Source organism: Elephas maximus, chromosome 3 (genome assembly GCF_024166365.1).
Source record: "Elephas maximus indicus isolate mEleMax1 chromosome 3, mEleMax1 primary haplotype, whole genome shotgun sequence".
In the NCBI taxonomy this organism is placed as follows: domain Eukaryota; kingdom Metazoa; phylum Chordata; class Mammalia; order Proboscidea; family Elephantidae; genus Elephas; species Elephas maximus.
Window position 1 is genome coordinate 53,013,375 of NC_064821.1, and position 27,335 is coordinate 53,040,709.

At 41.7% G+C, this 27,335-nt stretch overlaps 1 protein-coding gene across 8 annotated transcripts in view; it reads left to right on the plus strand.

Annotated features, from left to right (window-relative positions):
• Positions 1 to 27,335, plus strand: part of PRDM2 (PR/SET domain 2) — a 173,773-nt gene that overhangs the window by 86,771 nt on the left and 59,667 nt on the right. Inside the window, exons 7-9 of one of the 8 annotated variants that reach the window (XR_007516530.1) lie at positions 5,518 to 5,576; positions 9,816 to 9,926; positions 15,299 to 15,386. The exons of 2 other annotated variants lie outside the window; for them this stretch is intronic. Coding sequence is in view for 4 of the 6 variants with exons in the window: in XM_049877962.1 (XP_049733919.1) it covers positions 9,816 to 9,926; positions 15,299 to 19,694; positions 23,194 to 23,206 (4,520 nt within the window). In the remaining 2 variants the exon portion in view is untranslated. Of the gene's footprint in view, positions 1 to 5,517; positions 5,577 to 9,815; positions 9,927 to 15,298; positions 19,695 to 23,193; positions 24,049 to 27,335 lie in introns of those variants that run through there. 5 more of the 8 variants (XM_049877962.1, XR_007516531.1, XM_049877961.1 and 2 more) reach the window with 5 other exon arrangements.

Below are 27,335 nucleotides of genomic sequence, written 5' to 3' on the forward strand. Positions count from 1 at the left end.
TTATGGCTGCTAACCAAAAGTTAGGCAGTTTGAGTCCACCAGGTGCTCTTTGGAAACCCTGTGGGGCAGTCCTACTCTGTCCTGTGGGGTTGCTATGAGTCAAAATCGACTCTATGGCCATGGGCTTGGTTGAGGTTTGGTTGGTATTTGGTCATCCCAAGCTCTGACGGAGGCACATCTGCAGGCGGGAGGGGCTGGAAGACAGTTTAGGTCTCCACAGAGGTGGGGTCAGATTGTCTAGCAATCGTGATGAGGAAGAGTCTTAAAAATTATACTGGAATAAAAATGCCTCATTTCATAGTAGGTCCAGTGATGAGATAGTTGAGCATTTTTGTAAATTCTCTTGTTTATAAGTTAATTTTTTTAACCTCTTCCCAAATGTGGCATATTCAAATGCCATGGCCTAGTTTCTGCATTTTTAGGAAAAATGAAATAAAAGGTAGCTCACAGAACTGTCATAATTATCTCAATTGACTGCCAAAACGTTGACCCCCCCCAGCTTAGTAGCTGAGAACCTTCTCTATACCCAGTAGGCACTCCACATGATTGTTTAAATTAGATACTTGATTTAAATAATGATGGATATAATAACCAAGTGCAGTGAAACAAAAAAGCAGTTAAAAGATGTATGGCTATTTGAAAAGAGGAGACTAATTTTTTTTTTGCAAGTAATGTGATGCATATGTAAATTTGAAGAATAGACACCAAAAGGTTAAGAGTGGTTATTTGAATGCTTAAGTAGTTTTGACTATTTAATAATCTCTCTTCGGAATATTTTAAAAGTCTTAAATCTTCGTAACTATTTGTGGTGGATTTGATGTTTCTGGGTTAGTGGTTTTTTCTGGAGCAGATTGGGGTACACAGGTAGATGGGGAACAGAGAAGCACTTTTGTACTTTTTGCTGTGCAGAGAGAGTAGAAAGTTGAGGCTTTTTCCGAATTGAACTGTTATTAAAATTGCGTATGTTAGCCTTGGTGATGCAGCAGTTAAGTCCTCAGCTGCTAACGAGAAGGTTGGTGGTCCAAACTCACCCAGCAGCTTCTTGGGGAAAAAGACCTGACAGTCTGTTCCCATAAAGATTACAGCCTAGAAGACCCCATGGTGCCGCTCTGCTCTGTCACATGGGGTTGCTGTGAGTCGGGATTGACTCGATAGCACCTAACAACAATGAATCTCAACCAATTGAAACATTTTCAGATGTCCCATTAATTTTGCCTTTTTTTAAATTAAAAAAATCATAATTTGTCGCATAAGGTAACCAAATGTAAAATGTAGCCTAGAAAAATTAGAAAATACAGATAGGAAGAAATATCGGCCCCTACCCATAATCTCATCACTGAGAGCCACCTGTCAGTATTTTACTGTCTGTCCTCTCAGTTTTCTTTAAGTTTACATCTGTGGATACATGGTAGCCTGATTTTTATCACTGGTATGGCCTGACCGTCATTCCTATGGACAGTTATGTAAGCAAATGCAAAGAATGCATTTTAAGTGTTATGTCTCAGATTTATGTCTAGATTTTACTCACTGAATATATTTTTAAATTGAATTTTGTAGTTAATATATGAGGGTATAGTATCGTATGATTTATCAGGACCTTTGAAAAGGGAAAAAAGCCCTTTCCTTTTAGCTGAGAATAATTCTCAAGGGTGTAGCTGTCCCCTCTGTTGTAGGGGTTGCCAGGCACTTGTAACCCGTCGCCTCCGCCTCCGTACAGCTCTGGTGCCTGGTTTGTTTGGCCGCAGGAGATTGAGACCTGAACTGGAATTGAGTTCTTTACTTTGTAGCTGCCTCTTACTTTTTATATGTAAGGTCTTCACAGCCTAGATAACATTTTTTTTCCCCTGTAAAATAAAGGGTATTGAAACACCCTGAGAAGAACCCTAGAAATTAAAGAAAACAATTATGAAATAGAACAGCCTAGCAGCTTAAGTTTCTTGGGTATTTAATTATTTTCTGAAATGATTTTGTTCATGTTGTAAGACTTTTGAAGTTCCAAAGAGAGGCAGCTTACTGCTTTCTTGGTTTGAATTTGCTAAAGTTTAGTTGAGGAGCCCTTTCTGGTATTTGAAATTATCCAGTCAAAGCCACTAAAAGCCTTGTTAGACAAAGTCAAAGTCTAGTCTCCTTCAGATGTGCCCTTTACTGTTCTCCCATCAACCTGACATTTGGAAGAGTTGGGTAGCCTGGAGCCTCCACTGTGGCAAAGGCCATGTAACTTCTTCCCTGCCTGCCCCCCCGCCCCATGGAAGCAAGCATTTCAGGAATTTATACTGTGAGCTGCAGAACTAAAAAAGCCAGAACTTTTCCATTGTTTCTGTTGGAAGCAAAGCCTAGAGCCCTGCTTTAATACCATGGGCAACTTAAAATCAGAGAGGGTTTTTTTTATCCTTTGCCTCCAGGATTATAGACAGCCCTTGATGAGTTTAACTGCAGAAAAAGATGTGAAATTATGCCTACTGTGAATAGGAGCTTAGCAGATTTTTTTACTATAAGTTTAGAAATTATTTTAAGCAAAAAAGAAACTTACAGAATATATAGCATATTTCATAAAAACAACGGTTGCAGCATCTTACTGCTTCAAACTTCTCTCCTTCAAACACCATGGACCCACAGGGCTAGGCACCAGGTTGCCTGTTTTTCCACTGATCCTACCTTGGCCAGTTCTATAAACCTTCTGATCATCTAATGAACACATCCCCTGTGTGTAATACGTTGATCATATATCTTTACGGCATAAAGTCCTTGATTCCCATGGCCCCAGCCTTACCGATTCTCCTGTTGGTGACTTTTAATAACCTTCAGGGTACCCAAGGCATTCTTTTTTTTTTAAAGCATGTATAAGGATGTTGAAATGGACTCTTAATTCTTTGTGGAAAACTTAGCTTTATATATCCATTTCCAGCTTCCCTCCTCCTCTCCTCACACCATGGAATGTCACACCACCATCAAATATAAAACACAGCTGAGATCTAATTCTACTGCACCCTTGCCGTCTCTCCCAGGACTGTTACAGCATCATTTTGGCCATTCTTTAGAAGCTCACAACTTTGCCCTTATCCATTGATTTCTTACTGACGTGGTCTATTTTTTTAAATCCGATAAAAAAATTTTCTAAGATGAACCTCACACTTTTTCTCCAGTTAAGCCTTTTTGTCTTACTTTTGAACCTCTAGCTTATCTCTAAACCACATATTCTGAGTACTCGTATTAGTGCCACCACTGGCGTACTGTCATGAAAGACACCCTTGCCTTTAAAAAAATTTTTTAAAGATGTATAACGAATTTATATACGTCCAATGAATTTCTCGAAGCTGCCTGAAACACAGGTGCGGCTGTTGTTAATTTTCTTGTTTAAGAAACTAGAACCCAGAAAGTACCACTAACGAGGCTGTTAGAACACAATGGAAAGAGTAGTGAATTGGATGGGAATAAAAGGCCCAGTTTTGCTGATAACTTGCTGTGAGATTTTAGGCAATTCATTCAGTGAGATGAGGCTTAAGAGCTGTATTCAAAAAGTTTGGGAAGCAGACTAGATGATCTTTAAGGCTCTTCCTGATATGAAGTCTTGTGGTTCTGTTCTCTCACTTTTTAATTTAGCCAGGGAATCTCACTATTCCATGTCTCTTCTATAAGATTCTGTACCTTCAACTTAACCAAATACATTGCTGTTGTTAGCTGCCATCAAGTTGGCCCCTGACTCATGGTGACTTCTGAGTCATGGCATCCCTGTGTACAATGGAACAAAATGCTGCCTGGTCCTGCACCATTCCCATAATTGAGCTGATGCTTCAGTTGAAGCCTTTCTTCAACCTTGTTTGAAAGCTTGGTTCCAACCTTCAGAGTGCTACACAAGATACTCATTTAGGGGCCAGGATGAAGAGGAAGATTGAGTAAAAAGGGTCAGGAAAGTTGGAGGTTGTAGATGGTAATGCCACAATGCTTGGAAGAGGGAACTTTAAGAATGAAAGATCCATCAAATGCTAAGGAGAAACTTGAGGCAAATGAAGCATGGAGAAACTCGGATTCTGTAGTTCTGAGATGAGGAGATGAGTGGTATCTCTGGAAAATGGAACTCTACTCGAATGGAAAGGATAGATTAAGGCTGAGTGAGTGGTGAGGAACTGGAGGCAGCAGGCACAACCTACCCTTTGGGGAGTGGCTGTTAATCCCTGTTCAGGGCGGCCAAGACCCTTGAAGACCTTTCAAGTTATGATCGTAGAACTCTCAGAAGTAGAATCTCAACTAGCTTGGCATCCACTGTACCTCTGGTGTTGAGTAAGATGGTGAGCTTTCCAAAGAAAGACTGCATATGCATGGTCTCTGTGCATGATATTTAATTCTGACTTTATACTTCAGACTTGGCTATCTCCCCAGTGAGGAGGCAGCACATGTAGAGTTACAGATATATAGTTCTAAATTTAATTCATTTAAGTCACCAAATGGATAAGCCTTCACTGCTGTGATGAATTTTTAGTGTAACTTGAGCAGGCCTTCTAGAATCTTGCATGCTTTTTACTGCCTGAACGTTGTTCAGTGGTGCATTAGTCTCTAGAACTTCCTAGTGTTTGTCCATGTTGTTGGAATAGTAGAACAGAGTCCAGACCTAGGTTAAACCGTTCATGTGATGCTTTAGGCGATTTTGGTTTTGTGACTTCCTAGGGATCAGAGGTATAATGCTGAATATTGGCTTAAAAAGTAGTCATTATGGCTGTTGGATTTTTCTGTATGGCAGCACTTTCACTAGAAAATCCAATTTTATAGATATTATTTAGTGGTGAATCATGTTTGTTCATTCTGTACTGTTGACTGGTACTCATTTCTGGCTTAAGATAAAACCAAAAGGGGGAAAAAATCTACGTTCCAGTTTGATTGTTGTTTCTTTGTTATGAATGCAGTTGAAGTCTTCATACCACTTTCTTTCATTTGAAGCCAAGTGCAGTAATGGATATAAAATACTTCATAAAAAGATAAAATAAGTAAGGTATTCTTATTAAACCATTATTGGTCCTAAGAAAGAAATGTAGTAAAAAGAGCACTGAGCATAGTGTTATCATCCCTGGGTTTTCATTCTGGCTCTGGAGCTAATTTAGTTGCGTGGCCCTGGGCACATTGCTTCACATCTCTGGTCACGCAGTGTGTTGTCTGTAAAATGAGTGGCGTGGATTGGGACTCTAGGGCCATTAGAGAAGCCTTATGAATACAAGCAGAGTGGGACCTGAGTGTTAAGGGCATCAGTTTTACAGCGGACATGGTACAGGTCAGAAAATAAGTGTAGTAAATTGATCTTAATATCAACAACTACGTGCACAGGTAAAGGTCACTTTTTTTTTCATGAGAAGCTTGATGTGGTAGATAACTGCTGTTTTCCTTCTGTTTCATTCAGCTTTCTTCATCTTTATGTGTACCTTTCTTTTCCTTATATACATATAATTTCGTCCTGTCCTTCATTGTATTCTCTGTCATTGTTTCCATTTCACTTTCCTTGTGTTTCATTCCTGTATCTTTCTTATTTAGACCAAGTGGAGCACCCAGCTGGCAGTAGCCGCCATGTAGGACCCTTCAGGAACCTGATGGTAAGTGCACGTGTGTACTTATCAGGCTCCCAGTGGGTTCTCTGCCTTCCCAGTTCTTGAGGCATCTCTTGCCTCACAGAAACTAACAAGTTCCCTCCCCCTTTAAAAGTTGTTATAGTTTTGCTTTTGGTTTTTCTTTTAATTTGATTATATATAGAACAGAAACCAAGTATCGGGGAAGAAAAATTACTGATTTAAGGAAATGTGGTAGGTTAAACCACTTCTTGCAATATTTGGCTCTGTGAGTGACACCAAGCATATACAGGTGTTAGTAAGAACACGCAGGTTCTAATCTCTGTTCTGTCAGACTGATTGGGTGAGCTTGGACAAGTGTTTCTGTGACCCTGGCCTTCAGTGTCTCCTGTAAAATGAACAATTAGGACGGGTGATTTTGACAGCTCCTTCCATCTCTAGTCTAAGGGCCTCACCGGTGGTAATCTGAGTATTAGATGCTTCTAGTTAAGATTGAGGAAATTGTTTTATGTGCCAGGTAATCTCAATTCTGTGACTATAATGGTAGATTCATGATAAACTCAGTTCCGTTGTGAACTAAGTCTATCAGTGTTCATCAGTGTTACTTTGTAGGTAAATTTAATGGTTCCATCTCCCAGTTATTAAAATTGGCTTTGTTAGTATTTGAGTACTTTTTGTAATTTTTAATTAATAAGAATATAGACTGCAGAGTCCAATGTGTCTTTAAACCCAGTGTCTTTAGTGACCTATGAATATATTGGTCTAGCTTAGTGGTTCTCAACCCAGAGAGATTTTGCCCCTTGGAGGACACTTGGCAATGTCTGAAGACTCTTGGTTGTCAAAACTGGTTGTGGGGAAGGGGGAGCCTGCTACTGGCATCTGGTGGGCAGAGGCCAGGGGTGCTGCTAAACATTTTACGGTGCACAGGACAGCTCCCCACAACAGAGAATTATCTGGCCCCTGGGAGCTGTGACTGGATTCTTTTGTTAGTCCTCCAGTGAAGATATGGAAGATGGACCTACCACAGGTGGATTATTTTCATGCTGGAGCAAGTGTCCGTGGCCGTGGCTTTTAAAGAGGGCACCTGGGGAATATAAAGGAACTGCTCCCTGCTGAGGTTTGAGGAGTCCGATGGTGGACGTTTGACATTCTGCATCAGCTGATCATTCGGATATTCTTTTAGGCCAGGAATAAAGCTGAAAATAACACTTTTACCTTTCAGATAATATGATTTCGAGTACATCTTAGTAAGTGTATTATTAAAGTTGTGCTTTGTTTTGAACTCTGGAAATTTCACCCATTTTTTTAATACTGTATTTACATGGTACTGGCCAGCTTACCTTTTTTTTTTTTTGGTGTGACCTGTTACCTGAATTCATATAGTGCTTGAGAGGTTACCAAAAAAAAAAATCTTCTTATCCATTTGAAATTGCATTTTCAAAGGATTATATTGTAACAAATTACATTTTTTTTCTATTAAATTTCGCAGTGTGGCTTGTCTTTTTTTAAAATGTATGTAAGATTTATGCATAAGAGGCCAAGTTTAGACTATATTTATTATAAAAGATGATACTTTTTCAAAGTAAGTACTCAGCAAAGATCACATTATTTGGCTTACTTGGGGTACCTAAGGGGTGGTACTGATGTCTTATAATTTTGTGGTTTTAGCTTGGGAAAAAGATTACCTGACTATAACTTGAATTAAGTGAGTGCTGTGCCAGGAGCCTTTACATAGTACTAAAAGAATCCATGGATTCCCTCGAACATCACCTGCAGCGCTAGAACAGTTGTGTACACATGTGGTCATTTATACATGCATTATGAGTGTGTGGGTGATAAGGCATTTTGTTAGGTATTAGCAGTCTGATATGGACAGAGCATCACACACACAGGGAAGGGTGAATGTTATTCTGATGATAAGAAAACTAGTTGAAAGGAAGAATCCAAATTCCCTTAAGCTCAGCAGAGTTCCTCAAGACCCTTTGTCATCATCAGATTTAGACTAAGTGTTGTTAAGTTGACAAAGGAAGAAAGAATTGTAAGAGATGGTTGTTGTTGTCAGGTGCTGTCCAGTCAGCTGCAATTCATAGCAACCCCTTGTACAGCAGAACGAAATAACTGCCCAGTCCTGCACCATCCTCGCAGTCGGTGCTATGTTTGAACCCATTGTTGCAGACACTTTGTCAATCCGTTTTGTTGAGGGCGTTCCTCTTTTTTGATGACCCTCTGCTCTACCAAGCATGATGTCCTCCAGGGACTGGTCCCCCTGGATAGCACGTCCAGAGTATGTGAGACAAAGTCTTGCCATCTTTGCTTCTAAGGAGCGTTCTGTCTGTGCATCTTCCAAGACACATGTTTGTTCTTCTGGTTCCCCATGGTATATTCAATATTCTTTGCCAACACTATTATTCAAAGGCTTCAGTTCTTCTTCAGCCTTCCTTATTCATTGTCCAGCTTCCGTATGCACATCAGGTGACTGAAAATACTGTGGCTTGGACCAGGCGCACCTTAGTCCCAAAGTGAAATCTTTGCTTTTTAACACCTTAAAAAGGTCTTTTGCAGCAGATTTGCCCAATGCAATACATTGTTTTATTTCTTGACTGCTTCCATGGGCATTGATTGTGGATTCAAGGAAAATGAAATCCTGGACAACTTCAGTCTTTTCTCCGTGTATCGTGATGTTGCTTGTTGGCTCAGTTTATTTTCTTTATGTTGAGGTGTAATCCATACTGAAGGCTCTAGGCTGATCTTTATCAGTAAGTGCTTAAAGTGTTCTTCTCTTTCCAATGTGAAAAGGTGTTTTCATGTTTGTGCCCCTTGCAGAGGGGATTGGTTTATAATTCTTCTGCCTGGAGGCAGAAATGTGCTGTATCCATATAGACCCTCGACTTCAGTTCCCATCAGAATGTGGTTTCCAGTGAAATGTACAGAGTCATGAGTTCGATCTTAGCCGCCTTTGAAATGAACTGATAGATGTGCTATCATGAATTTGAGTGAACCCTTACGTAGTTACAGAAAACATCTTCTCTTTTCTTCTAGGCTGAAAAATGAGTGTTTTAAAGTGGTATTTTTGAATTTGTTTGCTTTTTGAAACTAACCAGTTAAATGATTATTAAGTATTTTGTACTTCTTTTTTTCTTAACACATCTCTTAAATACTTACCAAAACCTGGAGGTGTTTTTAGGATTATTACTTGCTTTGAATTGGAATTGATGTTTCTACTTTTAATCCTTATCTTTTCAATAGTGTTTTGTTTTTCTGACCTCATTTTCATCTGTTGCTTGCTGTTAGTTAATTGTACGCCTCTGTAGTGTTTCTCTGAAGGAGACTGTAATTTTCCATATGGTCCAGAAGCCGTGAGTGGTTTCTAGTTTGCCATTTTACTAATTCATAGATAAAGGTGGCAAGAAGCTTGTTCTGGAAGGATAAGGGGCAGCTGTGGGAGCTCTGAGAGGTCAGGTTGGGGACATCATTGCAGAAAGAGAAGGAAGTGTTAGCGGAAGATGAATAGGAACCTATTGTGAATCTGAAGACTGAAAAACAGGCTACCAGAAAAAGAAATTTAGAATTTAAACAGTGGTTCAGTTCCAAAGAGACTGAGCTTCTGAACCTTCAGTATTTGTTCTGCTAAAGAGAATTGTTTGTTTTTATTGAGTATCGGGTGATTTTAGTTCATTGTTCCAGCTTATCAGAAATATGTTGCATTTTAATCTTATCTTCTAAAGCATGGTATCACTTGGAATGCAGTTAGTATCTCCTGAATTCCATCTTCCGAATTGTTAATGAAATACTGAATTGTCCTGGGCCTAGAGTGGAATCCCACAAGACCCTTGGAGTGCCATACTGGCCATGAATTATTCATAATTACTCTGCATTTGATAGCAGAGCCATTGTGCCTGTGTGTCTCCTGTAATTGTAGTAAAATCTCTGCTTCTGTTGTTTTGCTTTGACAATTACGGATACTCATAATCTTAACTAAAAGGGACTGAACATGCTTCTTACGAATAACCAGACTTCTGCCATATACTTATTACTTCTTTAGAACTGAATTCAGTGCTGTTACGCCTGATTTTTCATTGATACCAATATTGTTAACTCTTTTGGCCATATTGTCTGTAGCTGAAGTTTGATAGCTGTAGGTGTGAAGTGAAGTGATAGTTGCATAGAAATTCGTGGTTTGCTGTGATTGGATTAATTATCCCCTTCAAGAATTTCAGGATATTAAGGAATGACAGAATGAATGAATGAATAAATATTGTATTTCAGGGAAGAAAAAATCCCAGGAAAATAAAAGCAAAGGAAACAAAACTGAAGACATAAAGCTGAAGACAAGTAAGCCAGATTCCATCCCTGCAAATATGAGAGATTCTGCAGAAGGTAAGCTGGGGCTGTTGGATTTGTAGGGTTTGAGTATGTGTTGCCAGATAATTTAACTTTGTATCTCCTTGTATGGCCATTTTTAGAATCATCCAAGAACTGTAGAGGGTTTAACAACAAAATAATTACCTAAATTTAGTACAGTAAACTGAGCCATCCCCATGTTATTACCCCTTCAAAAAGCTATTAAAGACTTTTCTTGTTAAAAATGAAATTATTATCTTGTTAAAATAAAATGAAACCATGTATGATTGCATTTATAAATACCGTCCACTTGTTTATCGACTGTGTTGTTGTCTGCTGGTTTGTATTTACATCATTAGTAAAAAATCTCATCAGACCTATGTCTGCAGTGACAAATGCCGAGGTGCGAGGCGAGAGCAAAGCTAGCCGTGGTCTTAAGGTTATATGTCATCTTGGCTGGGCCGTGATTCTCAGTGGTTTGGCAGTTATGTAATAATGTTATTTGGCAGTTACGTAATGATGTAGTCACCCTCCCATTTTTGTGTAACGCCTGTTTTCACATTAGTAATCTCGTCTTTGGAACCTAACCGTGTTGATAAATGAGGAGAGAGTGTAATATAAAGTTCAAACCGTCAAAACAAACCTACAGTGATAGAAGTCAGACTGGCGTGACACAAGGGAGGTTTTTGGGGTGCTGGTAATGTTCTTTCATTGGCCGGGGGATGGGCACATGAGTGTAGTCTATAAAAATTTTATCTCATTGTACGTACTTATCGTTTATATACTTTAATGTGTATGCTTTGTTGTTGTGTGCCAGTGAGTCAGTTCTGACTCATAGTGACTCTAAATGACGAGTAGAACTGCCCCATTGGGTTTCCTAGGCTGTAATCTTTTTGGGAGCAGATCGCCAGGTCTTTTTCTCTCACAGAGCCTCTGGGTGGGTTCGAACTGCCAACCTTCTGGTTGTCAGCTGAGTGCTTAGCCATTGCGCCATCAGGGCTCCTTCCGTATGCTTTACATTTAGGTTAAAATATCAGACATTTTTTATTTCATTTGTCAGGATGAAAAGTGTTTCTACTCTTTGTTAGAATTTAAATTCTTATTCTATCTCTCTGTGTTTCTCCCCACAATTTTTTTTTTCTTTATAGTCCTTTCTAAGGATTAATTTTCTAGGCCTTCCATGATGTCAGAATTCACAGTGAGGTAGGAATTGAAATTTAATCAGAAGTACAGACTACTGTATGTTCAATGCAGTTGAGCCATGATACTGAGACTATTGATATCATTAGAAGCATGGGATATGTGTCTTAATTTTTTATGTGGTAAATTTACGCAGACTGAAGCTTCCTCAAGAGTTGTTCATAGTGATCCACAGAGGCAAGTTTCAAAATATAGGCTTGTGACTCTTTGAAGAAACATTTGCCGAGGGGAAAAAAGCCACAAAATATTTTGTATTCTTTTTATAGTCATTTTATTAGCTCTGTTTGTGGTGATGACATTCATAAAGGATTGTCATTTTCTGTCTCACTTTATGAAGCAAGGATAAACCAAAAAAACCCAAACCATTGTCGTCGAGTTGATTCTGACTCATAGCTACCCAATAGAGTAGAACTGCCCTATAGGGCTTCCAAGGCTATAAATCTTCACAGAAGCAGATTGCCACGTCTTACTCTGTGGAGCAGCTTGTGGGTCCGAACTGCTGACCTTTTGGTTAGCAGCCAAGTGCTTAAGTTTATTTCCCAGACTCATGTAAAACGAAATATGCCTGCTAATAACAGAAAGTTTGCTAAGACATTTGTTTCAACAACAACAAAAATTACTAAAGAATCTTGCTACCTTTGGTGGCAGAATTAAAAAAAAAAAGATACAACATCCCCCTACATTATTCAAAACAATGATCATTTTCTTAGTATAACATTACAGCCCATGAAAAAGGTATCTACTATTCTTCTTTGCAGTAGAGCTGGTCAAAGCGACATTGGTTCTGTATTGCGCAATTGTAGGTCTATCTCGAATGTTCCATATTGACTTCAGCAAATGGTTTACATAAGGAGCAAACAGTTCAGTTTCTTCTTTGTGTTCCCAAAGGCGGCTTTTATGTTTAAGCCTCGACAGACCTCACTGAGTGTGTGGACACACTTTGGTGTGGGCCTTAGTAGTTAAAATAGAGCTCTGCATGTTTTTGTTCTTACTAGTTTGGACAGTTTAAAATCTGGGATTGTTTACCAATCATATGGAAAGGATTCTGCCCCCTCCCCCATCCCAATAAGCCACACATTTTGGCTAAAAATGAACTCCATCAAGAAATTTCTGAGTGCTTGGAGATGTTATTTTATTTCCTGTTGCCTCATATCATCTTTCCTTGGCAACATCCTAGGTATTTGTTGAAAAAGTATATGAAAAGGGAGCTAGCTCCATACGTTACCACCATCAAATAACTGATTACCCAGTTTGTGGAAAATTCATGGAATTTATGAAATTTGTCTGGGAGGAGAGAAGGCTGGTTTCTATTTAGAAGCAGAAATCTCATTGATAGTCAGTATAATAGCAGATGGGAAAAAATAGAACTGATATTTCTAGGAACGAGCAGGAGGGCTGGTACATAATCTTTGTATTTGTGTTAATACCTTGTATTTGCAGAGCTAGAACACTTGTCCTTTTTGACCTCGCCTTCTCCCCTGTATGTAGGCAGCTTCAACAAGACTGTTGACAAACTTCTCTTAGTTCTCGCCAATCTGGCCACTTTTTTCTACCTCTGCTGCTGCTTTCCATTTCTACATCTTAGTACAGGCCGCCTTCATTTCCTCTTCGAATACCACTTTTGTCAGTATTGGTCTTCTGCCTCCAGTAATGTCCTTCTCCCAATCACTTAATCCACATGTAGCCAAATAGCACTCTCTTGCTTTAAAATACTTTAACGGACCCCATTGTTCCCATGTAAGTCCAAGCTAATGCCCTACATGTTTTGATGCCTCCCTGCTTCCTCTTCTTTCCTACCCTTGACTAACTTTTACTATATCCTTTGGGTTAAGCCTGCACAGTACTTCGCTAAGAATCCTTCCCTGCTGAGCCACGCCCATGGGAGGTGCTCTTCCTGTGTGTATCCGAAGCAACACATACTTCCGCTAGCATAGCAGTGCTCTTTATTACAGCCTTGTTGCCTGCTTACTTGTGTGTAGCTCCGACTAAGCTGAAACTCTGCGAAGACAGGGATCTTGATGGTGTTTTTCACCAGCACTGGCAGATAGTGGTGCTCAGTAATACTTGTCAGGTCAAATACCCAGTTAAGGTAGCCTGGAGAAGTCATAGTAGCCCTGCCTCCTCTAAAAGCCCTTCCTAATTAACTCTTCAGATGTCTACAGCAAAAGAGGCCTATTCAACAAAGTTATCAACTGATACTGTAGAGAAAGCAGCACCATGAGCCATCTCCGTCGGCATTCAGCGTGCTACAATAGCTGTTGTCTTCAAGAGTCCCTGCTGAACCCATGTGTCCTTCCGGCTACTACCCCGTTTCTCCGCTTTCCTTTATAGCAAAACTTGAAATAGCTGCTCATAGTCTTCCTGTCTCTCCCTCCTCCTTCCATTCTCTTATGAATCCAATTAGGCGTTTGTCCACATCGCTCCACTAAAACTGCTGTTGTCAGCAATTGCCACACCTCCACATTGCTAAGTCAGATGTTCGATTCTCAGCCCTCACCTTAACCAACCCATCAGTGGTTCTTGGCATAACTAATTGCTTCCTCCTTGAAACACTTTCTTTACTTAGCCCAAAGACCACCCCATGTTGGTTCTCCGGACACCTCACTGGCCATTCTGCCAACTTGGAGTCATCTCGGCCACAGTCTTCCTGTCTTTGGCCTGCATTTACTCTCAAGATCACGTAATGTGGTCCCATGCTTTAAATACTGTCTGTACTCTGAGGACCAGACTTTGTCATTTCTAGGCTCAGCCTCTTTGTTGAGCTGAAGATTCATATGACACTGTTTAACATCCTTGCTTGGATGTCTATTACGTACCTCAAACTTTAGCATGTCCAAAGTAAACTCTTGATTCCCTCCCAACACACACACGTGCACACACGCACACACTGCATTCTCTATGGTTTAGTGAATAGCGTTATTGCAGTTGCTGGGCAGTCTACCCTGATGCCTCTCTTTATCTCACCACAGCCAGTCAGCAAGCACATGGTGTCAGCTCAACTTCTAAAATATATTCAGAATCTGACCTTTTCCCACTACCTTCACCCCTGTCACCTTAGTCTCAGCCATCACACGCTTCTGGAAGATGTAGTAGGCTCCTTGTCGCTCTGTGTCCATGCTTGTCTACCTGGTTGTCTGCCTTCCTCATAGTGGCTAGAGTGATTCTCTTGAATATAAGCCAGATTATACATAGCTCTGTTAGAACTTTCCAGCAGCTCCCTGTTTGACTTAGAGTTAAGGCCAACAACCTACAAGGTCCCTCGTGAGCTGGCTCATGGCCACTTCTCTGGTCTCATCTGCTCCCCGCTTCCCCCCATACTTGAGCCTAACTTTCTCTGCTGTTCCTTGGACACATCTAGCACATTGTTGATTGAGAGCTTTTGCACTTGCAGTTTCCTCTGTCTGGAGGGCTTCTCTCCCCCAGATAGGTGCATAGGTCATTTCTTTTAGGTCTCTGCTCAACTCTGCCCTTATAGCTAGGCCTTCCTTGACCACCTGCCTACCATCCTCTTCAGGTTGTGCCAGACTGGATTTCTCCTGGGCACAGAGACCCAGAAGTGACTTTGGATTTCTCTTTTTCTATTTGTTTCCTTTGCTGAGGTACTCTTAATAATTTGATGGGGCTTAGAGGAGGTGATCTCTGAAGTTTCTTTTACTTGAAACAATTCTGATGACATGATTCTGGAAAATAGTTTGCATAATAGTTTTAATTAGGAAGGAGGGAGAGGGTCATTCCATTCAAGACAGACTGCTAAGAATCTAAGATGGTAATATGTTTATCAGTTTCCTTGTTTCATTTTGGAATCATGAGGAATTGGAATTCACAACTAGTCTCCTGAAATTCAGTATCAACTACTCCAGCACAGTTTGAAGCACTGCGGTTTCTAAGAGGCGCTTATATGTGAGACGCTAAACACAGAAAAGAGCCCAAGCTCCAGGTGGGCATTGTTGTCATTGTGGTTCATGTGTGTTTCCTCACTGCCCAGAATGCTGCCTGGTGCATAGGAGGTACTCTAGGCATGTTTGGTTTATGATGAATGATGGAAATGGATTTGTTTCAGCTTTATATGTAAGAAAGTAGAAGTTATTTACTGTCAGTCATAATCTCCCTTACACATTTTACATGCTAATAGAAGTAATTTTGAATAATAAGAAATAGTCACCAGATGGCTAGTTTTTGCCCTCACTGCCATGCTTCTGCTTTCCTAGGTCCTAAAGAAGAGGAAGAGAAGCCTTCAGCTTCAGCGGTTGAACAGGCAGATGTTCTTCAAGAGGTGGTTAGCCAGGATGCACTTCCAAAATTAACAGTCCCTTCCCCTGCCTCTGAGCCACAGACAGAACCAGACGAGAAACTAGAAGCAACAAATTGTGAGGCAAGTGATTTGGAGGACGAAGAGGAGGAAGAAGAAGATGAAGATGATGAGTTGGAGGAAGAGGGGGAGGAAGAAGCTGACATGCCAAATGAAAGTTCTGTGAAAGAGCCAGAAATACAGTGTGATGAGAAGTTAGAAGATTTATTAGAAGAACCAAAAAATAATTCAAAAGAAAGTCTTGAAGACTCTCCAGAGGTAGCACCTGTTATCAGAATTCCCAAAACTAAAGGAGAACCCAATGGTGATGTATTTGAAACATTTATGTTTCCATGTCAGCATTGCGAGCGAAAGTTTACAACCAAACAGGGGCTTGAACGTCACATGCATATCCATATATCTACATTCAATCACGCTTTCAAATGCAAGTACTGTGGGAAAGCCTTTGGCACACAGATTAACAGGAGGAGGCACGAGCGTCGCCATGAAGCAGGGTTAAAGCGAAAACCCAGCCTGACACTACAGCCATCAGAAGACCTCGCTGATGGTAAAGTATCTGGAGAGAATGTTACTCCTAAAGATGAATCAAATCCTCCCAATCTTGGGCAAGATTGTCTGATCTTAAATTCAGAGAAAGCTTCCCAAGAAACAGTAAATTCTTCTGTTGTAGAAGAGAATGGGGAAGTTAAAGAACTTCATCCATGCAAATACTGTAAAAAGGTTTTTGGAACTCATACTAATATGAGACGGCATCAGCGTAGAGTTCACGAGCGTCACCTGATTCCCAAAGGTGTACGGCGAAAAGGAGGCCTCCTAGAGGAGCCCCAGCCTCCAGCAGAGCAGGCCCAGTCCACCCAGAATGTCTACGTACCAAGCACAGAGCCTGAGGAGGATGGGGAAGCAGATGATGTGTACATCATGGATATTTCTAGCAATATCTCTGAAAACCTGAATTACTATATTGATGGTAAAATTCAGACTAACAACAGCACTAGTAATTGTGATGTGATTGAGATGGAATCTAATTCAGCGGACTTGTATAGCATAAATTGTCTGCTTACTCCAGTGACAGTGGAAATTACTCAGAACATAAAGACCGCACAGGTCCCTCTAACAGAGGATCTTCCTAAAGAGCCTTCCAGCAGCACAAACAGTGAGTCTAAGAAACGAAGAACTACCAGTCCACCTCTGTTACCCAAAATTAAAGCTGAAACAGATTCAGACCCTGTCGCACCCTCATGCTCCTTAAGTCTGCCTCTTAGCATATCAACTACAGAAGCAGTGTCTTTCCATAAAGAAAAAAGTGTTTATTTGTCATCAAAGCTCAAACAACTTCTTCAAACCCAGGAAAAACTAACTCCTCCTACAGGAATTTCAGCAGCTGAGATGCCTAAACTGGGCCCTCCTCCTGTGTCCACTCCTGCGTCAATGTTACCTGTGACCTCAAGTAGGTTTAAGCGGCGGACCAGCTCTCCTCCCAGTTCTCCACAACACAGTCCTGCCCTTCGAGACTTTGGGAAACAAAGCGACGGTAAAGCAGTGTGGACTGAGGCAGTCCTGAGTTCCAAAAAACCCAAAATGGAAAGTCACAGCAACTCCCCAGCCTGGAGTTTGTCTGGGAGGGATGAAAGAGAAACTGTGAGCCCTCCATGCTTCGATGAGTATAAAATATCTAAAGAGTGGGCAGCCAGCTCTACTTTTAGTAATGTATGCAACCAGCAGCCACTGGATTTATCCAGTGGTGTAAAACAGAAGGCGGAGGGTGTAGGCAAGACTCTGGTCCAGTGGGAATCTGTGTTAGATCTCAGTGTGCATAAAAAGCCCTGCAGTGACTCTGAAGGCAAAGAATTCAAAGAGAACCATTTGGTGGCGCAAACCTGTAGTGCCGTAAAGAAAAAGAAACCAACCACCTGCATGCTACAGAAGGTGCTTCTCAATGAATACAATGGTATCGATTTACCTGTAGAAAATGCTGCAGATGCGACCAGGAGCCCAAGTCCTTGTAAATCACTAGAGCCTCAACCAGACCCTGACCTTGGTCCCGACTCTAGTTTATCTGCCCCTACTGCTGAGTCTCCACCTGATGTTTCTCCTTCATCACCCCCACTGCAGACATCTTCCCTTTCTTCTGGTCAGCTGCCTCCTCTCTTGAGCCCAACAAATCCCTCTTCCCCTCCACCCTGTCCTCCGGTCTTAACTGTTGCCACGCCACCCCCTCCACTCCTTCCTACCATTTCCTTACCTCTCCCAGCCCCCTCTTCTGATGCATCTTCTCACCCATGCCCCTCGCCCCTCTCGAATGCTACCGCACAGTCTCCACTTCCAATTCTTTCCCCTACAGTGTCTCCCTCTCCATCTCCCGTCCCTTCTGTTGAACCGCTCACGTCTGCTGCATCACCTGGGCCTCCGACACTTTCTTCATCTTCTTCCTCATCATCTTCCTCATCTTCCTTCTCTTCCTCCTCCTCCTCCTCTTCCCCTTCACCGCCTCCTCTTTCAGCGGTATCATCCGTTGTTTCCTCTGGTGATAATCTGGAAGTTTCGCTTCCCATGATATCTTTCAAACAGGAAGAGCTAGAGAATGAAGATCTGAAACCCAGGGAAGAGCCTCAGTCTTCAGTTGAACAGGATGTTGTTCAGGAAACATTTAACAAAAATTTTGTTTGCAATGTCTGTGAATCACCTTTTCTTTCTATTAAGGACCTAACCAAACATTTATCTATTCATGCTGAAGAATGGCCCTTCAAATGTGAATTCTGTGTGCAGCTGTTCAAGGATAAAACGGATTTGTCGGAACATCGTTTTATGCTTCATGGAGTTGGGAATATCTTTGTGTGTTCAGTTTGTAAAAAAGAATTTGCTTTTCTGTGCAATTTGCAGCAGCACCAGCGAGATCTCCACCCAGATAAGGTGTGCACACACCATGAGTTTGAGAGCGGGACCCTCAGGCCCCAGAACTTTACAGACCCGAGTAAGGCCCACGCGGAGCATATGCAGAGTTTGCCAGAAGATCCTTCGGAAACATCTAAAGAAGAAGAGGAGTTAAATGATTCCTCGGAAGAGCTTTACACGACCATAAAGATAATGGCTTCTGGAATAAAGACAAAGGACCCAGATGTTCGATTGGGTCTCAACCAGCATTACCCAAGCTTTAAACCACCTCCATTTCAGTACCATCACCGAAACCCTATGGGAATTGGTGTGACGGCCACAAATTTCACCACACACAATATTCCACAGACTTTTACTACTGCCATTCGCTGCACAAAATGTGGAAAAGGTGTTGACAACATGCCTGAATTACACAAACACATCCTGGCGTGTGCATCTGCTAGTGACAAGAAACGGTACACCCCCAAGAAGAATCCAGTCCCTTTGAAACAGACAGTGCAACCCAAAAATGGTGTGGTGGTTTTAGATAACTCTGGGAAAAATGCCTTCAGACGCATGGGACAGCCCAAAAGACTGAACTTCAGTGTCGAGCTCAGCAAAATGTCATCTAATAAGCTCAAATTGAATGCATTGAAGAAAAAAAATCAGCTTGTGCAGAAAGCAATCCTTCAAAAAAACAAGGCTGCCAAGCAGAAAGCCGACTTAAAAAATGCTTCTGAGTCATCCTCTCACATCTGCCCTTATTGTAATAGAGAGTTCACTTACATCGGAAGCCTGAATAAGCACGCTGCTTTCAGCTGTCCCAAAAAACCTCTTTCTCCTTCCAAAAAAAAAGTTTCTCATTCATCCAAGAAAGGCGGACACTCGTCACCTGCTAGCAGTGACAAGAACAGTAACAGCAACCACCGCCGACGGACAGCGGACGCAGAGATTAAGATGCAGAGCACGTCGACTCCTCTGGGCAAGACCCGAGCTCGCAGCACCGGCCCTGCGCCTGTCCCGCTGCCCTCTTCGTCCTTCAGGTCCAAGCAGAATGTCAAGTTTGCGTCTTCAGTGAAGTCCAAGAAGCCAAACTCCTCCTCTTTAAGGAACTCCAGCCCGATAAGAATGGCCAAAGTAATGCACGTCGAGGGGAAAAAACCCAAAGCTGTGGCCAAGAATCACCCTGCTCAGCTTGCGAGCAAAGCATCCCGGAGCCTGCACGTGCGAGTCCAGAAAAGTAAAGCTGTTCTACAAAGCAAAGCCGCCTTGGCGAGTAAGAAGAGAACAGACCGCTTCAGTACAAAATCTAGAGAACGGAGTGGGGGGCCAATCACCCGAAGCTTACAGCTGGCTGCTGCCACTGAGGCAGGTGAAAACAGGAGAGAGGACAGTGGTGCCAAGCAGGAGCTGAAGGACTTGAGGTAAGCCGTGTCCTCCAGGGCCTGAGCGTTCAAGACCTGAGAGCTTGGGGGTGACGACGGGCAGAAAACAGTGTGCTTGCCTATGGGTATTTTTAATTTTTTCCTGTAAGGGTTTGCTGCAAGCATGTGAAGGAGGTAGCTGTTGCGTACACCACAGGGGTTAAGGAGGATCACTGCTTTGGCTGCCGTAGAGAGGAATAGTTTTTATTTCAGCTTAGAACCTGCAGAGTGGTGCCACGTATTGAATGAGGCCAGTTGTGAATTGAATTTGAAACCACGGAAAAGCCCACCAAAGTGCCCTATGTGAAAAGATGGAATTCTCTCAAATGTCCTTCCTCTTCTGGATAGTATCTCAGTGTCACTCATAGTATTTACTGACTGCAGGCAGTTCCTTAATAATGCGTCCCTGAGCTTGTTAGTAAACTACCTTGCAACCTTGTTTAATATTTCTGTGTCTTCAGCAGAGTTGTGGCACCATGACAATGTTTTCTTTCACTGCTAGTGTTTTAATTTTAAAAATTTGCCTCACTGGTTAAAACAAAGCACCATATTCCTTTTTAAATGCCTTTTAGTGCCCCCCCTTGCTGCCCCCATGTTGCCTGCCTCCAGCCATAGGATAATAGACAAGCCAGTTCCCAAATGGGCAGAAGAGCAGGGGAGAGTGCGGAGAGCCCTCCAGTGAGGCAGGAACCTTGCGGTTCTGTTTTGGACATGTGTGGGTGACCCAGGGCCAGGCGGCTTCATTGGTCAGTGCCTTGGTTTCCCCAGTTCACCTTAGATTTGAGGTGATTTTACTGCTTTACTCAATGTTCTCCATGTGTTAAGAGCTGTTCTTAGTGAGAGATAAAAAGATAAGACAGTAGTTGCATTTGTGCTATTGACTTCTTGTACTTTCTACGTCAGTTTACTTAACCTGAGTTGATGTACATTCTTGAGATTCCTGCTGTTTCCTGAATAGTGCCTGCAGATTGATCTCATGCGAAATTATTCATTGTCAGAATTTCTGCAGAATACTATTAAGTCTTGTCTTTTCAAAGTTCGCTGCCTGACTCTGGGCTTTCATGGCTGTCACTCTCTATTCTAATGTCTGAAAAGTGTTTGGCGTTCTAAACGAATCAGAATTAGGCTTAACTGTGGAGTGAGAGCCATTCTGGAGAGGGCATGAGTACACAAAGGCCCTGCTTTCGTTGTGTGATCGATCAGGCCGAGTTTTTGGTGCTGGGGTCCCTTACGTCATAGCCAAAAACAGATGTGGACAAGACTCTAGCCAAGGCTGATTGGAGTGATCTTCTGTAGGAATAAAAGGATCAGATTTAAAAAAAAGCTACTTCATAAATGCACTAAATACTCAGTTTTTTTTTTTATAGCTCTTCCTTAACTTCTAGCCCCTGCAGGTCCAAGCCAAACCAAACCCATTGCCGTCGAGTCAATTCCGACTCATAGCGACCCTTTAGGACAGAGTAGAACTGCTCCGTAGAGCTTCCAAGGAGTGGCTGGTGGATATGAATTGCCAACCTTTTGGTTAGCAGCCATAGCACTTAACCACCACGCCACGGTGGTGAAATGAGCGCCAGTTTCTGAGTCTTTGCCGCTGGCTTCCTTTAATGCTTTGAGCACCTGTTTGTACTCAATCTGTGTTCTGGAGGATCCGCAACAATAGAACAGCATTGAACTGAGTCCTTTTCAGGTTGCTGATGAACCGCAATGTGCTGTCGTTTTCCTGGAATGTATTAAACAGGACCTCCCAGGTGGTTGATGATTTAGAATGCTCTAGGTATATATCCCTTTTGGTCTCTGATAACTGTCTAAAAGGAATCACTTAAAATCTGAGTAACTATAAATTTGTGAAGTTCATTTAATTACCCTGTTACCAATCCAGTGCTCTTCGAAGAGTCCTTTCCTTAAGACTGCACGGGACCAAAGAGCTTAATCAAACCTCGTCTCTCTTCTTTGCTCCTGTTAATTTTAATTATTGTGCTTTGTTTGATAATTAGCACAGGTTTGCATTGCTCAAGTGAAATTTGGCCTAAAAGAAAACAGGGAAGAATCAGATAAGCAAACACTGGTATTGTTCTAATTGGTAGGTGATGGCCCAGGCATTCGTGGCATCTGTTCCCCCTTCCTTCGAGCCAGGGGAATTGTGCTGTGGGCACGTCGCAGATGAGTGGATGGTGGGGGCGGGGGGGGGGGGGCACTTACCAAATGACTGTAAAGTTCTCAAGTGTTTTGGGAATAAAAAAACAAATATCCAGCAGGAAATCATATTTTGATCATCCAGACATAAGAACAGGCATTTCACTCAGAGAGTTTGTTTTGGTCTTCTTAGTACTTCCTAGTGAATTTAGTACAAAACCAGATTCCTTAACTCAGGCCTGAGGACTGTGGTGGCTGTCATCAGTGTCCAGCCCAGGGCCATTACAGAGTGGGCCTCATCCTCAGTGCATTTGTTATAATACGTTGAAAAGGAGTTGTTTTAAGTACATTCTTACTTCCTTATCAGCATATTTCTACTTTAAAATTTGTAGGAATGATTTTATTCTTGATGCAAGGCCTCGTAACGTTTAGAAACACTTGCTTTCAGAACTCTTAAGTTTCTAGTGATTTGGCTTGACTTACCCTGTTGCATACTCAGGGACTTACCAACTGGCAGAGCATCCTTTTACTGTACGTTTCTTTATAACAAACCATGACGAAGAGATAGTCCCCAGCGCTCAGACTTTTTACATTTGAATGCCAGTTTAGGATTCCACGTTTCTCCAGTGTACGCTTGCAGTCAGCCATGTGAACATAGCCAGAGTTTTCTGTTTCACACCGAGGGCTCAGCAGAAATTGCTAGTTCGTCATTTCCTAGAGCACAAGCCATTGTGCCAATCACAGTGTAAAAAGGATGTGCTCCCAATCCTTGTTTTAGGACAACGCAGCAAAGGAAATCAGGCATCCCTGCCATCTTTCAGATTCTCTTACCTAGTAACAGTGAATGTGTGTTGATGCACCCATGATACACACTGTGAAGTTAGCATCAGAGCCAGCTGTATTAATGATGCTGTACCTGGATCTGTTGCCGAGGGTTTATTTCCATGCACTCCCATGGAAGACACAGAGTGAAGGAAAGAAGTGCATTCTCCACTCATTTCTTACTCATTTTTGGTCTTCGTAAATGCCAAAGTGTTAATAAATTCCTTAATGCTGCTTTTTGAGCAATTAAAAAAAAAAAAAAAATACTGAGTCCTCATTGCAGCCAGTCAAGAAAACGTAAAGACAGGGACACAAAATGCTGATTTCCCACACATCCGTCTCTGCTATGCCATTCCAAAATAGATCTCCTCCCAGTGTGTCTCTTGTGAGTAGGATACAGAAGTTCATAAATATCTTTGGAATCATTTATGTCACTGTCTTAATAACATTTGTCTTATGGTCTATTCACCTTTTTCTTTAACATGATCGATTCATATAAGGTTATATTATGTTGTCATTTATCTTCAGTTTTCTTATTTTCTAGGAACTTCCTGTAGAAAAGCCCCCAAAACAAAACAAAACAAACCTTAATTGCCTAAGTAACGATATTGCATGCTCAACTTAGGATAAGCACTACGGCAAAGGATACGAAATCTACCAAGCTTGCAAGACCAGTTGAAGCTGACTCACAAATCCTAACACACAACTGATTGCCAGCAGGCTTCTTGTTATCCTGGTTAGAGTCAGGCATCTGCTTCTTCGGTGGTGCCCAACACCCGTGCTGGGCTCCCAAGTGATTGAGATCCAAAGAGGAGGGTGCCGTAAGATGGGCTAGATGAACTGGCTCATCGTCACTGGACTGGGAACTCAGCTCTGAGTGTGGCCCTTGCTTTTGGCACATAGCAGAGGAAAGAATGTTTTGAACTCAACCTTGCAAAGCAAGCTCCCTGTCTTATCAGTAGTTTGTTGTAGATTTCAGGGATGACAAATTCTGATGCACTCATTTTAAAATGTTTTGGTCACACACCAGCTCCTTGATGCCTTTCTATTAAATGAACTGTAGACAGAGAGAGGCATTTCGCTTATCTCTCGCCCTGTTTTTTTATTACAAGCAGATTGCCAGCATAATGGAGAGGAAACCAGATTGGATATGGACTTTTTTTATGTTTCTCCTAGTGTCATGTTTATATATCCAAATGGAGATTATTCTCTCAGTTTATTATCTGGCACTAATTTATAACTGTTGTATTATCAGATACTATGTAGCAATATATCAGTGCACAGGATGACGCCCAGGCCTGTATAGATGTGTGTCTACGCGTAAATGTCCATGAATTTATGTTCCAGGTTTTACCCTTCGGTCTCTAATAGAGATTAAAAACAACAAATTGGCTTCTTCTTCAGTATATAAATATCATTTCTCCAAGCATTTATAGGCCCCTCCCCTCAAATTAATAAATGAGTTGGTGGAAAATGGCTAGGTTTTATTCATATCGTTTTTTGTTCTCAACTTTAAAAAGTAATCTACCTCTTAAAATTTGTAGTGTGATACTTGTTTGGTGAATTTGTGCCACTTTAACCCTTTCACTATCATTCCCATTTTGTTACATTTCTGTTATGGGGTCTTTATGTTGAAATATTGTATAAAGCATTTGTAGCAGTTTAAAAATAAAATATTTAAAATTATTTAAATTGTTTTGGACGCTTCAATTGTATTATATGTGATTTACATTTTACATGAAATTCTTTTCGTTTTGTTTGCGTTGTTAACCTGGAGAGTGTTGTTCCTGTATTGAAGTTTGCTGTTAGTTACTTTATTGTTTCTTGTTGGAGAGTGATACAAAAGACTATTCTAATGAAAACATTAAAATTTGCCATTTGACATACAAAAGGGGTTGTCCGTTGATTTAACCATTGTAGCCTTCAGAGAAAGAGAGCAATATTAAGTACAGACAAGTTAAGAGTGCTGTTTGCTATTTTTCCCCTTCTAGCATGAAATAAGTCATTTGAGCTTGTCAGATGTATAAAAAAGATTTTTTATGCTGTTGCTAGCAAGCACTTAATAAATAGGAGGGGAATTCCAGTGATACATTTTATATAATTGTAACCAAATAAAAAAGAACTTTCTAAACACTTGTCAAAGGACTGCATTTTGTACTTAATTCCGGGCAGTTAAGAGGAAAAAATGAAAAAATGAAGGTGCACGTAGGAGGATTGTTGAAGCAGTGCACTTAGTCGGCCTCAGCAGCCTCTTTTCACTTGTTTCTATTTGGCATTAACGGAATATTTGTTGATTCAGATTGCTGCATACTATCTAGGGGTAGACATGCAGAGGGGCAGTGGTACCATGTGGACTTATTTTGGTCAGAGTGAAATAAAGAATTTCATCTGTGGGGTCTCAGCTTCCTCTGTGCTTGCTGACAGTTCGACTCTAGTTTGTGGATTGATTTTTGTTTTTATGGATCCCTGGACAAGCAAACAAGCTGTCACATTTACATTAAGTTTGGTTATGTGTAGTTGCTGCTTTCTCAATTAAAAATGGTTGACTATAAGCTGTACATAGTCCAACATCGTATTTATAGCACTTGTTCCAATGCATCGTTGACATGTGTTATGTTTCATTCCTTCTTAGGGGAAGGTGGTAAAGGTGGAATCTACCCTCCCTCAGCCAGATGTTCACTTTTCTGGCTTTAAATCCTCTGTTAGAAAAACCCAGGGAGGAGGAGGGTGTTGTGTGGGAAGAAGGGGAGAGGCTGATGGCGTTCCAAACGGCCTTCGGTATTGGTAGTTGCGAATGCTCTACTAAAAGGAGCCGTGGATAGGCAGTAGGGCCCTGGTGAGGAGCTGAGGGATGTGAGGTGGAAAGAAGGCCCACCTGGGAAGGAGAAGTGGGTTTCCATCTTAATGCATCTGCTTGCTGTTGATTCATCCCTCCATCTGCCCAGTCAACAGGCATACAACAAGGGTTGTCCACATCCGTGCATCGGTGGTATAACCGTGGGGGAGTTATTTTGCCTCCTGATCTTAGATCCCAGTCTGCACAAAGAGGGCCACCGACAGCACATCCTCACTGGCAGCAGAGCAAGGTCCATCTCGTTCTCCACACTGCTTCTGGGTGCTTAGAGCAGGGCCTGGAGCAGGGTAGGCACTCAGGTATTTATTGAAGGAGGGAGTGTCTGAGAAGTCACTTAACTCCATCTAACCAGGAAGGAGCTGCCCCGTCTGCGTTAGCTTTACTTGTTGTAGAGTTAAACGCTTAATGCTAATAATTGAAACCGTATGTCTCTATTAGGGTTTTGATGCATCTCAAAGTGTTTCTGATTATAAATCTCTCTCTAGCTTGGCTATTTTAGGCGGATTTGTTAAAAAATACTTTCTAGAAAGATGTTTTATGGTATCAAACATTTATTGAGCACCTGCTCAATATGCTATGCTGTGTTCTGAGTGCCTGGAATCCATCAGTCAATAAAATGGACAAAAATCCAGGCCTCTTTGAAGTGTATATTTGTATGGTGCCTTCCCCCCTTTTTTTTTTTTTTTACTCCACACATTTTCACAATTCCCCAAAGGCTTGGTGGTCAAGAAGATGCGTCTAGCTGAGTGAATGCTTGATACCTAGACAACTGCATACTGTTAATACTTAACGTTAAAACAAGTCTTCTAAAATTAGAGCTCACTTGATGCAGTTGATATTTTATTCATGTGGATTTTGATTTGATAGCAAAACTGAACTTTGTCTAGCTTCATTTATATCCATAAAAATTTTTATAAAGGGCAGTTTGCTTTGAAAGTGGATTAGAATGCAGGTGGGTGAGAAAAAGTTTGGCTCAAATATAGAGGCCACGTTTAAAGTTCTCCAAAGACCAGGTTGGAACTTACGGAGCATGGATTGTTTCTGCCAGTTCTTCCAGATTCAGCGCCCGTGGCTTTTCCTCCCTGGTGGCACCACCACTGGGGCTGCAGCTGCAGGGTCTGGCTTCGGTTGATGTCATGGCAAAGGACTATTGAGGGGTGAGTTACCAAAAATAACTAAGCCTGTTACTGTTGAGTCAGCCCTGACTCGTGGTGATCCCATGTGTTATACAGTGGAGCTGCTCCGTAGGGGTTTCTTGGCTGTAATCTTCATGAAGCAGATTGCCAGGCCTTTCTTCCACAGAGCTGCTGGGTGGGTTCAAACTGCCAATTGATCGCAAACTGCTTGCACCACAACAGGACCTAGGGGTGAGTTGGAGAATGTTCAAAGTGTGGCCAGGCCAGTCTTAAGTGCAGTTGGGAAGGGTAGAAGAGCTTGGGGTGAGATGTCCTGGCACCTCGCTGGGGAGGAGCCACTACCCCTTCCCTCTCCAGCACAGTGGTCCTCTCACACCTACTGGCGTTGCCACAGTAACCGGTTCCAAGGCCCTAAAACACATCTTTTAAATTTGGCTTCTGGTGTGAGGCCTGGGTCATCCATAGCTTAAAGCCCTCAGGTAATCCCTGTGCACATTAAAGAATTGCTGATTTTATACTGGAAAAGAATAGTGAAGGCTGTGTATAGCTCTTAATTGATAGGGTACGGTGTATTTTGATTTGAGCCTCACAGCACCATGAGGTCTGACACATTTAGTCCTTGTAATCTCCCTACAAAGTAGGCACTGTCGTTGTTGCCATCCAGGCAGAGACTGTGGAGTTGGCTGAGGGTGGAGT